The sequence below is a fragment of the Aegilops tauschii genome, chromosome 7, assembly GCF_002575655.3.
Source record: "Aegilops tauschii subsp. strangulata cultivar AL8/78 chromosome 7, Aet v6.0, whole genome shotgun sequence".
NCBI classification, from domain to species: Eukaryota; Viridiplantae; Streptophyta; class Magnoliopsida; order Poales; family Poaceae; genus Aegilops; species Aegilops tauschii.
This window is the reverse complement of record NC_053041.3, coordinates 43,502,681-43,516,829: the sequence shown is the minus strand read 5'-3', so window position 1 is coordinate 43,516,829 and position 14,149 is coordinate 43,502,681. Positions and strand designations below refer to the sequence as shown.

General features: G+C 47.3%; 1 protein-coding gene across 1 annotated transcript; it reads right to left on the bottom strand.

The window, feature by feature from the left end:
• Positions 1-5,115: 5,115 nt before the first annotated feature.
• On the bottom strand, positions 5,116-8,524 carry LOC109770593 (uncharacterized). The gene is made up of 3 exons (XM_020329307.4): positions 6,683-8,524; positions 6,168-6,549; positions 5,116-5,529 (listed from the first exon to the last, which is right to left on the bottom strand). The coding sequence occupies exons 1-3, from the start codon at positions 7,178-7,180 to the stop codon at positions 5,465-5,467; spliced, it is 945 nt and encodes a 314-aa protein (XP_020184896.1). The 5' UTR covers positions 7,181-8,524; the 3' UTR covers positions 5,116-5,464.
• Between the last annotated feature and the right edge of the window lie 5,625 nt (positions 8,525-14,149).

Sequence of the window (14,149 nt, the reverse complement as noted above, 5' to 3'; positions counted from 1 at the left end):
ACGCTACTTTGCTGCATCACCCTTTCATCTTCAAGGGAAAACCAACGCATGCTCAAGAGGTAGCAGTAACATATCTGCTACTATGTTAAATAGCACGGGAGACATGGAGTCCCCCTGTGTTAGCCCCTTGTGTGTCTGAAAATAATGCCCCGTGTCATCATTTACTTTTATCCCAACACTACCTTTCTCTATGAATGCATACACCTGAGATCTCCAAGACTCATTGAACCCCTTCATACGTAAGGCTAGCTGGAGGAAGGGCCATTTGACCTTATCATACACTTTCTCAAAGTCCACTTTGAATATAACACCATCTAATTTCTTCGTGCGGATTTCATGGAGAGTTTCATGTAAGACGACAACCCCTTCGTGGATGTGTCGTCCTGGCATGAAAGCAGTTTGTGTTGGTCAAACTATCGAATGAGCTATCCGCGTTAACCTATTCGTGCCAACCTTGGTAAAAAGATCTTGAAGCTAGCATTGAGAAGACAGATCGTCCAGAATTGCTCAATGCGGGTTGCCTCTACCTTCTTTGGCAACAATGTTATTGTTCCAAAATTTAAGTGGAATAACTGTAAGTGACCGGCAAACAAGTCCTGGAATAAAGGCATAAGATCTCCCTTTATGATATGCCAGCATCGCTTATAAAATTCCGCCGGGAACCCATCCGGTCCGGGTGCTTTATTTTGTTTCATTTGTGATATTGCATCAAACACCTCTTTCTCAGTGAAAGGAGCAGTCAACACCTCATTCTCGTCAGAGCTAAGCTGAGATAAATCCCCAATCTCGCTCTCATCTAGGGACACAAAATTTTCTTCTGGTGCTCCGAAAAGCTTCTTATAATCATTGGAGATGTACAATTTGAGGTTATCATGCCCTACAATTGTACCATCATCTTGTTCAAGTTGAATAATTTTCTTTTTCCTATGTCTCCCATTAGCTATCAGATGAAATAATTGGGTATTATCATCCCCTTGGACTATCTTAGATACCTTCGCTCTAAGTGCCCATTTCATCTCCTCCTCTCGCAGAAGAGCTTGTAACTTCTTCACCGCCTCGTTCTTAATATTCCGTTCAGACATATTAAGAAGTGTAGTTTTGCTCTCAAATCAAGCTCATTAATAATTTGTATCAGTCTCTCCTTTTCTACTTTATATAAACCACTTTGATTCTTGGCCCATCCTCTCAAGAACTGGCGCAAGTAATTTTGTGCAAGTAACATCCGACTCCTTGGCCCATTTGGCTGCAATGAGATCAAGGAAGCCTTCCCTCAGGAACCATCCTAATTAGAATGAGATCACAGAAGATGGATGCCTAGCCACACAAAACAAAACGCTGGCGGCGACCACCCCTGTCGCTTGCAGCCAACGATGAGCAGAAGCCTGCAGCCACCTCAAAGCACCGTTGCTGGCCGCCGTCGCCAAGTTCGACAAATCAGATCATCTCAAACCACACCATCGTGCCACCAGGAGAATGGAGGAGAAGAACTCATTCATACGAAGAAATGGCCAAACCGTGGCCCATGGAGGACGACTTTCTCGACACCTTCCTTGCATGCGTACATCGCGCTCAGTGAGACTCTATCAAATCACTAAGGTACAACATCTACCGTAGGCCCTAGCTATCTCCTGCACAACATCCACTAGCCAGAAGTCATAGTTGGCTCAGAAATAGAGCGGATTTGGAGAAAGGGAGAGGAAGTGAGGCTTGCACATGGGGTCCAACTCTATTAAGAGTTAAGTTTAAGGGAAGCAGTAGGTGTAGAACTTTAATTCCTCAAATTTCAAAGTTTAGGGGAGTCAAGTTTTTCGAAACTTTAATTTCTCAATTTTTAAAGTTTAGGGGAGTCAAGTTTTCCATGTTGAACATCATTTACCTATTGTAATCGGCAATACATCCTTATGTGAGAATAACACTCTTACAAAATGACAAATTCTAAATGCAAGTATGGGACCCCAACTCAAAATCATGGTTTTGGTTTTAGTTTCTTTGCCCAATGAATTCTTCCAGCTTTATATCATAGCAGAAGAGAGCAAACAAATTGCAATTTCATGATCTTGTGCATTCAACTTACTCATGCTCGTTCTCCTATGTTTCAAAATTCAAAATGTTATCTTACTAAATCTTGCAAAGTACCTACTATGGCCGCTTAAGATTTTTTTGCAACATGATATTTCGTTACATTTTTGCTCTCTTTCCAATCGTGAACCATGCAACAACCCCAATACACCATCATCCTTCGATGATCTCCAAGCCAGTTGTCTTTTTTATGGCTTCGTAGCAACGCACGAGCATTATGCTAGTTAACTATAAGTTATATGTAGCAAAAATAATATCATCGAAAACTACATTCAAATATGATTCCAACAATATAATTTTCGATGGCATGCATTAATATTTTGCTAGTTAAATGTGTGGTCAAACTTTGACCCAAAATACTATGCGGACTAATAAACCCAGACGCAGATAGTAACTAGTGACGGAGCCAGCAAGGGGCGAGCTGGGGCCATGGCTCCCCCATGCTGGAAAAACAATCCTCAAACCACTCCTATATAATATCGTCTATATAATATGTGGATTTGTGAAATTAATCCCTAAATCTTATATACCTAAATAGTTAATCCTCACTAACTCAAGTATCTTAACATGGAACTATGCCAACTCATCATGCTACCATGCATACCTCACTAAATTTAATCCTCTCATCATGCAACTATACCACTCCACCATGTCATTATCCATGGGAAAAGACCCACCCTAACAAGCACCATGCATGCTACTCATATTCAATTAAGATTTTACAACTATATAACAATCCAATATTAAAAAATACATGTACTTTGGTTTAAATTCTCATCTATACCTAATAATAAAGGGGTTATTTCTTCTGGCGGTACGTCACGAAAATTGCCCCCAAAGTTGCAAAATATTACCCAACAATACCACCTATAAGTGATAAAAAAACGTTTCACACACGGTACTCCTCCGTCTGGGCCGGCCCATCCAGTAGGGACCTCCTATACCGCGCTCTGCGCGATGGGAGGAGACGCAGCGCGCCCGTTTGGGCCGAGCCATGTCTGGGCAGCCTGTTTTTTAGTTTCTATTTTTTTATTTTTCTCTTTTTCTTTTCTGTTTCATATCTTTCTACTTTAAATAATTTGGAAAATCTAAAATGTTCCAAAAATTGAAAAAGAATGAGAATTTTGAAATAAAATGTTTAATAAATAATCAAATGTTTTTGGATTCAAAAAATGTTCGTGATTCTATAAAAAAGATGTTTGTTTATTCAAAAAATGGTCGAAATTTTGAAAACAAATGTTCAGGAAATAAAAAAATGTTCATGATCTTTTGAAAAGTTAGTGCATTAAAAATGTTCATAAAAATGTACAAAACTTCACCAATTCAAAACATGTTTATGAATGAAAAATATTCTAAAAATTAAAAAACTGTTCGTGACTTATAAAATAGTTTATTCATTCATAAAAAGTTTGCTGATACAAAAAAAATGATCATGCATTTCTAAAAAAATGTTCGTTAAATCAAAAATATGTTTGTCAATTTCAAAAATTGTTCCACCAATTTCCAAAACAATGTTCGTCCATTCTAGAAATGTTCGCAGATTCAAGAAAATTGTTAAAAAAATTTACAATTTTGATTTTTTTTGCAAATAGTATAAAATGTTCATGAATTCAAAGCATGTTCTTGATTTTAGAAAATATTCAAAAAATTATAAAAGTGTTCATGAATTTGAAAATGTTCACGATTATTAATATGTTCACGAGTTAAAAAAAATGTTCATAACTTCACGAAATTGAGAGTGATTGTGTATCTTGGTGATGCAGCAAAATGTGATCATGACCATTGGAGATTTTGATTTTTTATCTCCCGTTGCAACGCATGGGCCCTTTTGCTAGTATTGCTAATACAAGTATTGGACTTTGATACTGCAGGATTTCATAGAAATAACTGCATTCAATTCACACAACAACACGCGGCGTATCACCCTTGTAACTGTTTGGCTTCTACGACTAAGAATTAAGCTCTTCTCTTCTCGTCTTGCTGTACTCAACTAGTATGAACTTGAACATAGCTTTTTTTTTAAAAAACTTGAGCATAGCTTACATCCCTATCTGTCACAGGCCGTAGTTACGATGAATGATGTGGTGCTACCGACTGTGTGACCATACTGCCATCAGAATTTGGAAGAGGAAAAAACATCACTGACACAAATGCTAGCCATCTGGTAATTAATAGCACATATTGCAGTACCAGTTACACACTTAGTTGCCTGTGTGAGCCTCACAGACATTCTCAAGCTTGAGTGGGTAAGTGTCCCAATAGCAGGAAGAGAGAGGAGCAAATTCAGTTTCGTGAATTTTGTTTAAAAAACTTGCAAACGTTTCTTTTTCACCAAACCCCTATCAAGTAGGACGGATCTCAAACGAAAGAGTGAATTGCTAAAGAGAACACAGCAAGAACAAGCAAATGACAGCAGCAAACATCTGAACTCAGGTGCTCAGCTCACATCAAGAACCACCAGATCGGTGTTGATATTAAAAAGATGCTTCATCTAAGAGAGATGCAGCTAGCGACGATGAAGCGGATAAGATGGCAACCATTACAAACCAACGCCGCTGTATAATTGTTCACACAGGCTCACAAGTTTAGAATTGCAAGGGCAGAACAGACGAGCTGAAAGTCTGAAACACACGAGCTGCTGGGTTTTCAGGTGTTTTTCTGAATTCTCAACAATCTGTTGCTAAAACACACGAGCAATCTGTTGCTAAAACAAGACACTAAAAGACAAAGGATGCAGCTGATGTACAATACCTGAAAACAGGTGTAATGTGTACAGTACAAACTATAGCTTTCATGTAGAGCTGCTGGATAAATTCTGAATCTTGTTCACACATCAGAATTCAGAAATCCCTTTCCTGCCCCCTTGGCCGACAGCCCGACACACAAAACAGCATAACTAAAAACACCATCAATAGCTCACAGAAGAACATACCACGTTTTTCATTTACACACGAAATGCATAGTCTAAAAGGAATGCAGGACCATCAGCTCGGTGCAAAAACCACTACGATTTCCAGTTATGATAAAATGCACGATCTGAAAAAAGTTGCAGGATCATCAACTCATTGCAGGAAACCCTACAGTGAAATCATCGTCCACTAAGCAGTGGCAATCACATCACGGTGATGAATGTCAAAAGAGCGACACTGCAGCGACTACTATGATCAGCATCACTACAAAATTGTTCAGCCACTGGAGGACAAAAAATGACAGGGGTTACCCACGCCCTGTCAGAGGACCAGAGCAAATTTAGCTAGCAGAAGAAACACGAGTGTTGCCAAGTTTTCTCTACCTATACTGTATTATCTACCTATAGGCAAAAGTAGGTGTCCAGTTCTGCTGTCATTGCATCCGCTGGCGGCGAAACTTGTGAACAGGTGAACTTTCAGGACTCCTGCTCCGATCTTTCTCCACGTGCGTCGACATCCGGGTGTCGCAGCTCATGATAGACTGGTGCAGCAGAAACAATGAGGCAGTTAGGCGGCAGACAAATAATCGATAACAATATAATGACAACATCAAGAAGGCAAAACCTGAAACAATATGATGTGCAAATAACTAAGCTTCTATGCACTATCTATTGTAGTAGGATACAAGCTGAATTTTGTTCACAGGATAGAAACTTAGTATATACTCTGCAAAGATGGAATGAGATGACTGAACTTGGTTGGGCATTTCAGGTTCCATAACTTGGTTAGGAGTACTATCTTCAAAGTTCAGACCAACAGAATTATCTGAATCGAGAGAAGGAAAGAGAAGGAATGTGGAACCAGTAGTTGCTAGTTGCTACTAGCTTCAGAGTTCAGTTCAGACCATCTTTTACCATGTGTAACAGACTGATAAATCCACATGTCAGTGACACCTACTGCTATTCCCATTCAGGAACTTCTACCATTCTACAAGACTACAACAGTTTCAAACAAGTCCCTAATCCTAGCAGAAACTATCAGAATATCCCTTTTCCAAGCATGATCAGATTAGAACTCCACTAAAGTCATGTTCATGCAGTAAACCGATCATACAGCTCATGTGCAGAAACGAACACTTTCAACATCTGAATCAAGGACGACAGTAGAGAGGCTCTGCACCTTGGGTCCCGGAGAGCGCGACGATAATCTCGAGGGTGTCGCCGTCGCCGCCGTGGGGCAGGTCGACGACGAGCGGAGTGAGCCGCCCGTGGCGGCCGGCTCGGACGCACATGACGAAGCCGTCGGGCAGGTCCTCCACCCCGAAAGAAGGCACCACATGACGAAGCCGCGGGGCAGGCCTCCCGTTGAGGACGCCGACGCGAATGTTCAGTTCCTCGCTCAGGTGGAAGACGGACCTCCCGAGGAACGGGAACTCGTGCCAGCCGTTCTCCGGGTACAGCCCCTGGGAAAAGCCGTTCTCGGTGAAGAACCGGATCGTCCGCCATGCCTCCCGCTCTTGACGCCCGAAGATGATCCCGGAGAGGCGCCCCTGGACGCGGATCTGCAGCAGTCGAGTCGCAAAGAACAAAGAAGAGTCATGGCACAAATATTGAGGAGATCAAAGAAGCACAATGCGACCGGGAATTGCAATCGAGAGGCGAGAAGAGTCATGGCGGGCGAGCGAGCGAGCTCACCGGAATCGGGGGTGGAAGGGCAGGCGCGCCCTCTCTGCGGGGGATGCGCTCGACAGCCCAGCGCGCCATGGTGGTGATGTAGTCGCCGTCGACGCTGACGCCGGTTTTCCAGCGGCGGTACCTGCCGTTGGCGCGGAGGTAGTGGCCGCCGACGGTGCGGAGCAGGACGTCGCCCTGGGAACCCGCCCTGATGGCCTCCCACATGATGTCCGGAACCACCGGATGGTCGTAGTCGCGCTGCTCGGCGCGGGAGCAGCGGTGGCCGGGCGGCGCCGGCGCGGTCGTGTTGGCGGCGAGGTAGCGGCCGTAGGCGGCGCTGTGCAGGAGAAGGTGCACGCCGCGGCCTCCGCCTGGGCGGAGGTGCACCGCCCACGCCGCGTTCAGCGAGGCACGGCCCCGGCGGAGGACGACGCTCTCCCCGTCGTCGGCGGCGTGGAGGTACCCGCCGAGCGCGCGGCTCCGCAGCCGCACGTGGTGCCGGTCGTGGAACTGATCCATCGGTCGCCGGCGCTGGAGGGCGGAGGAGGTGGGCGCTGCGCGGTGGAGGGCGGTGGGGATGAGAGGTTCTTGGTTTGCTGGGGCTTCGGCGACGGCGTGCGAGGCGAAGGCTGTTGGTTGAGGCGGTTACGCTGGGCGCCAAAGCGAGGTATTTGAAGGTCGCCGCCCCGGGCTTTGGCAGAAGGTGGGCCTGCAGGCCGTTTTCTCGGCCCAGCCCACACAGGCTCGCTACAGTCACCAGCGGCTTGCCGCTTGCTACCGTCCTGTGTGCTACTGTGCTGCGTTGTGCTGCTACGTGGTGTAATGGTGTTGCGGTGTTTACTCAACATTTTGATGTTTGTAGTACACAATATATAAAGTTTTCCTCTTGTGGCCCTTCTCTCCCACGAGTGAGGCAGTTAGGGAACACTCCGCCTCTTCCGATCTACGACGGCGAGGTAGTTGGTCCCTTCTCCCTTCGCTTGCTGCTCCGGCGGCAGGAGGGAGGGGGGCCTGGTCCTCCACTTCCGCGTCGTAGTTAGGTTAGAGTCGGTATGTTCAGCGGCAGCAGCAAGTGTTGTGTCGAATAAATCTTTTCCAACTCCGGCAACACCTCGACGGCGTTCGTGACAATAATGAGTTCACGGGCTTTGTCTTCTGTCAATCATATGGGGTGTCAGATCTAGTGTGTTCGGGTGCTACCGGTGAGGCGATGACGACAGCTGCATCAGGGTATGTTTCCTTCGTCTCCGACCCTGTTGTTGCGGCATCTCCTCCGTCGTAATGGTGGAGTTAGTGAAGTTTGTTTCAGAACCATGCCTGGCGATTGTCCTACTAGTTGATGGCAACGTTGGCTCGTGCGAGGTTCCGACCCTGCTCGAACTGGACAAGTGGTTGTTGCAAGGCGGAACCAGTGCCGTTCACCGATGAGACCAGTTTGTTCTGGCAGATTCGAGATCGGGAAAGCACATAAAATATTCATGGTCCACGCGCCACAAAGACATGGGCTTGGGTGTTCGCGCTGGCCCTCTTCATCGAGCCAAAAAGCCCATGGGTGATGGTGCATTCCGGTTCCAATGGATCTCCGGTGCACGTCTGGTCGTCGCTGGTTTCTTGGTGGTAGGCGGTTTCGGTTCCATATGCAGGGACTTTCAGATACTTAGTTATTTCTTGTTGAAGGTGTTTTCTGCAGAGTTTCAACAAGGTTGTATTCTCTAATGCTCTCCTGTTGTTTCTGCGCGGATTGGTTGTAACCTTGCTGTTTTATGAATATAAGCATGTTGGCCTAAAAAGACATTTTGATGTTTGTCTTTCTTTGTCTTTGTGTAATTGTCTGACATGAAATTATGTGATGTGATGATTGGAGCCTTATTGTTTGAGCGAGTTGGGCTCTCATGACCCCAGTAGCCAGCCCTCGCCCCCATTCGCCGCCCACCACCCATCACCCACCCTAGATCCGTTGGGATGCGCCGCCGCTCTATGTCCCTCATGCCCATCTGCTTGTCGACATATGTTGAGCCCTACGGTGTGGGGCTCGAGGTCGTTTTGGGAGAAATATTTGACTTCGAACCCATTGCGAAACGACCATGGATAGCAACGGGAAGCGCGGTCGTTTGTCGGCCGTCTGTTCCTAACGGGTCATTCGATGGAGCCAGATCAGGCACTGGATTGGGCGGCGTAGGAGGCGTCGTTGACCCCACGGGTTCAGCTGGAGAGGCCAGTGGGGCCTCCTGGTCAAGGGCGTTAACATCCCCCTTCTTGAGTCGTGGCATGATCCTAAGCCGCAAAATTTGGGAAACGGTCTTGGAGCATCGCGCGATCTTCCAAGATAGTGCCCATTGCTGCATTGCCAGACCACTGCACCTTGACTTGTTCCACCATCGCACCATTCTTCTGGTGCCACATCAACTATAGTTCTTCCACGGGAATTTCTAGTTCATCGGAACATATAGGAAGTTCAGGAGCAACAACCGTACCAGGGAGAAGTGCTTGTCGGAGTTGTGAGACATGAAAAACATGATGGACTAAAGATTGTGGTGGCAGCTGTAGTTTATAGGCCACATTGTTGATCTTCTCGATGATGTGATAATGCCCCTAGAACTTGGAAAAGAGCTTATAGTTGGCGCGGGGGCAACCGATGTCTGCACATAGGGTTACAGCTTCAGGAAGACACTGTCAGCCAGCGAAAATTTGTGGAATGAGCGTTTCTTCTAAGCATTGAGCTTCATGTATTGGCAAAGCATGGTGGAGATGCTCCTGGAGCAAGTCTTGGACGACCGAACGCTCTTCGAGCCATGTGTGCAACAATGACACCGAACATGTTGTATCTGTTGTAATTCCCCAGTGCATAGGCTCATGACCAACTTTGAAAGGAGTCATTTCAATAGCAGATTGGTGTGAGGAGTTATACCAGAACTATGAGAGGGACCCAGAAGCTCCAGCGCCGAGGACATGCATGAGTGAAACATCGCAAGAAAGTCTCTATACATTGGTTTACACACTCTGTATGGCCGTCTTTCTGAGATGGGTGTGATGGCAACATCGGGGTCTGGGAGTGAGAAAATAGAGTGGAGGAGGATGGGTGGAGTGTGGGATGGGGAGGGGTCAGGATTTTATTTGCGTGGGACCGGGCTATCAAATCCAATGTGCCAGACTCGAGGAATCTAAGCAATGACGGAGTGGGATGCTTCTATACACCCTTTGGAACGTCTGGAAAGAGCGGAACCGCCGCATCTTTTGTGGCACGTGCATGAACCACATCGAGGTGGCGGCCCTGACTTTTCAGGATATCAACTAGAGGGCGATGGCTTTTCATACGCCACAAGCCAGCAAGGGTATTGGTTAATTGCATGAGTTTGTGTCGGTGGGTTTTCAGCAAGTTCCTTCCAAAACCATATCACCCATTGTCAGGACCCCGATTCCAAGTCACATCGATCTAGCTGGTAACACCTCATATCACTTTGCGGCCTCACGCACGGTATTCCCACGGGTGTCGCCTTACCAAGGCCCGGGACCGTTTGCGCCTTTTGGCTCACGTATATGATAGTGTCGCTAGCATCCATATGACAGAGAACCCGGGCCGACATGACTAGTCGTGAACCCAAGGTGGCACTAACGTATGGGGACAGGCATACATGAATCAACATCGAGCATGTCGGTAAGCAGCGTGTGAATCCGGGCTGTAGCACTGGGCTAACAGGACTCCAGGAACCCGGGCTGTAGCAGGCTAGGCAGGACTCCGGATGTCACCGCGTGACATTTCCCCGAAGGGACAGACACAGGAACGAAGTGAAACACATGCCGGCCAGTCAGGTGTCCGGAGCAGTAGTGCTGGGCTAGCAGGACTCCGGTGAACCGGGCTGTAGCGGACTACTATGGCTCATGGAAGCACTAGACTACATTTCCCCATAAGAGAGGCTGCCAAGGATAAACAACTAGGTTGTCGGATCCCACACATACCAAGCATTTCAATCATACACACAATATGCTCGATATGTGCAAATACAACATGGCATCACAACAAGACTCTACGACTCAGAGTATTTATTCATTAGGCTCCGAGGAGCGAGATATTACAAACATAGGTCTCATGACCCAACATTCAGAGCATACAAGTCAAACACATGCGGAAGCTTAACATGTCTGAGTACAGACATCTACAAATGAAAAAGGCTGAGAAGCCTGACTATTTACTAGATCCTGCCGAGGGCACAAGATCGTAGCTGAGGTATCAAGCTAAACGTCGAAGTCCACACGGAACTACTAGCGAGACTGACGTCTCTCTGCAAAACATAAAATAAGCAAACGTGAGTACAAATGTACCCAACAAGACTTACATCAGAACTATCTACATATGCATCGGTATCAACAAAGGGGATGGTGGAGTTTAACTGCAGCAAGCCAGCTTTGACTCGGTGGCTATCCTAACTACGACTGCAAGTAACTCTTTTGAGGTGGCGCACACGAGTCCACATATTCACCATAACAATACTCCACTATGGATCCGCTCCCGTCTCCCTACGAGAACGCCATCCATAGCACTCACGCTTATCTTGCGCATTTTAGAGTATCCACTTTCACTTGTCTATGAACTGTTATAGGCAACCCAGAAGTCCTTTACCGCGGACACGGCTATTCGAATAGATGATGTTAACCCTGCAGGGGTGTACTTCGACACACACGCTCTCACCACTTACCATCGTTTACACGACATGTACTCGGCAACCTTCAAGCGGAAGCCCAACGTGGGTGTCGGCCACAGCCTACCTAAACACTCAAGTCTCTAGTCCAGGTTTATCGCCTATTCAGGTTCCATCCGCAGGGAGTCCGGCCGAGGTTTCCACATACGGCCCCGAACGATGTGTGCAGGGTTCCCGAGACACCAAACGGGCGCCCGGTACACCGTGCCACGTGCCTACCGCATCACAGCCCACCCCTCCGGTCAGCGCTGCCCACGGCCTCCAGCATACTACAAACACCAAAAACTACTTGCAACTCCTGGACAGAGGACAAGGGTGATTAAGAAGCTGAGAGGGTCCATTGGTTTCGGGCCCAATGCGTGGTAGTAACTGTATCATGGATCACAAACACAGAACTCAGTTCCTGAGGACGGCTTCAATGAGACAACCCACCATGTACTCCTACATGGCCTCTCACCGCTACCTTTACCAAATCGTGTTCACACACTGTAGGACATGTTCATCACCATTCCAATTCATCCCCGATGAATCAGACCTGACACAACTCTAAGCATAGCAGGCATGACAATATTCATGAATGAGTAGGCACATCAGGGCTCAAACAACTCCTACTCATGCTAGTGGGTTTCATCTATTTACTGTGGCAATGACAGGTCATGCAGAGGATAAGGGGTTCAACTACCGCAGCATGTAACAGTCGAATCGTTGTTGTCCTAATGTAGTAAAAGAGAGTAGGAGCGAGAGAGTGGGATTGTATCGGAATGAGCAAGGGGGTTTGCTTGCCTGGCACTTCTGAAGATATTATAGTTCTTCATCGGTGTCATCGATCACGTCATCGGAGCATCGGCTACTAAGAGGGGACGGTTACCGGCAAACAGAGAAGGACACAATCAATGCAATGCGACAATATGATGCATGGTCATGACATGTCAAGAATGTTATGATTTACACCAATGCATCTAGCAGCAGTTTAAATGAGGTCCATATGAACTAAGGGTTCATATGCAAACTCCATATTTAGCATTTATAATGTCATTATCATGTTTTCACCTATACAGCAGGTATAACTTAGTTTGACATGCATGAAAATGATACAGATGGATAGATTGCATTTTTCTGATAATTTTTCATATATAAATTATTTCATTCTGAGCTATGGTTGATTTTATATGATTTCTAGAAGTTTATACTATTTTCTGGAATTTTCTGAATTATTTTAAATCCAAATACTGCGTCAGCATTGCGTCACTGTGACATCAGTGGTCAACGGGTTCGGTCCAGGTCAAACTGACCAGTGGGTCCCGTCCGTCAGTAGTTAGTTAAGCTAACTAAGTTTAGTTAGCGTTAAGCTAATACTAACCTAGTTTAGTTAGTGGCCTGGGGCCCACACGTCAGTGACTCAGGGGGAGTCAAACTGGGGTCAAACCGGGTCAAACGAGGTCAAACCCGCCGGCGACTCGACGCCGGCGAGGCCCGAGACGGCGGCGTGGCTCGTAAAACGCCCACAGGGTACGGACGAGGCCGTTCTTGGGCTCATTGGAGAGCTCTTGCAGGCGCACGTCGAGTGGTGGTGGCTGCCGGGCCTATGGTGGCCGGAGCCGACGACGGCGAGCTCCAAGGCGGCGGCCGAAGTTCGGGTTAGCACGGGGGCGGCGTTAGGAAGCATGACAGGGGGTGCGGAGGGGTGCTATGGCCTCCTGGGGGTGCACTGAGCACGGCTACGTGCTCGGTTTAAAGGGAGGCGAACCAAAACGACGACGGCGTCAAGTCCGGCGCCGGTGAGGTCTCGGTCTCGACGGAAACGAAGGCTACGATGAGCTAATGGACATGGGAGAAGGGGGAATCGGTAGAGGAGCTCACGGCGAGTGCAGAGGTGGCCTCGGCGTGCTCGGGGAAGCACCGGAGCGAGCGGGGCGGCGAGAGGGATCTCCGGCGGTCCGAGGTTGAAGACGGCGACGGGGCGGTGCTGCGGTGCGTCCCAGCTTGCTTGACTTGGCGGAGAGGTCGGAGACGATGTGGCGGAGCTCCTGGACTGGTCGGGGAGGCAAGGGGGAGGCGGTGGACACGGCAACGACGAGCGGCGGCGACGGTGGCGTTTGGCCGTGCGCGTGGGAGAGAGACAGAGGGGAGGAGGAGCACGGGGAGAGTGAGAGAGGGCCGGAGGGGTTGCGTGGCGCCCTTAGCCAGCTCCAGGCGGTCGGCGGCAAGCAGGAGGTGGCGAGCTACGGGCACGCGCGCGTCGGGCACGCGCTCCACGTCCGACTGGCGCGAGGTGGAAGACGACTGCCACTTGCCAGGTGGGCTGGGCCGGCTGGAGGAGCTGGGCCAGGTAAGTGGCCCAGGTGGTCTTCCTCTCTCTCTCTTTTTTTATTTGTTTCTGTTTTCTAATATTCTGTAGTCTTTAGGGCTTTATTGAAAATACTTAGACACTTCCAAAAATCATGAAACTACTCATGATCACTGTTGGGAATATATCCTACAGTAAACATTTTAGTTTATGATTATTTGAGCATTTAAAATATTTAATAGCATTTAAATGCCCAAATGCAGATAGAGTATGATTTAATCCAGAGCCCAAATATGTCATGGAAAAATGTGCATCACCTCTTGTTACTGTTTCCAGCATTTTCCAAGAATGATGAACATTTTTTTGAAAGCCATTTGGATTTACTGGAAATATTTTGGTTGAACCTAGTGAATTCCTTTAATGCTACGGTTTAGGCAATCCCCATTTCAAGTTTCTTTCAAAGTTTAAACATGATGCACACATGAAGTTAGCCTAGTGCAATGT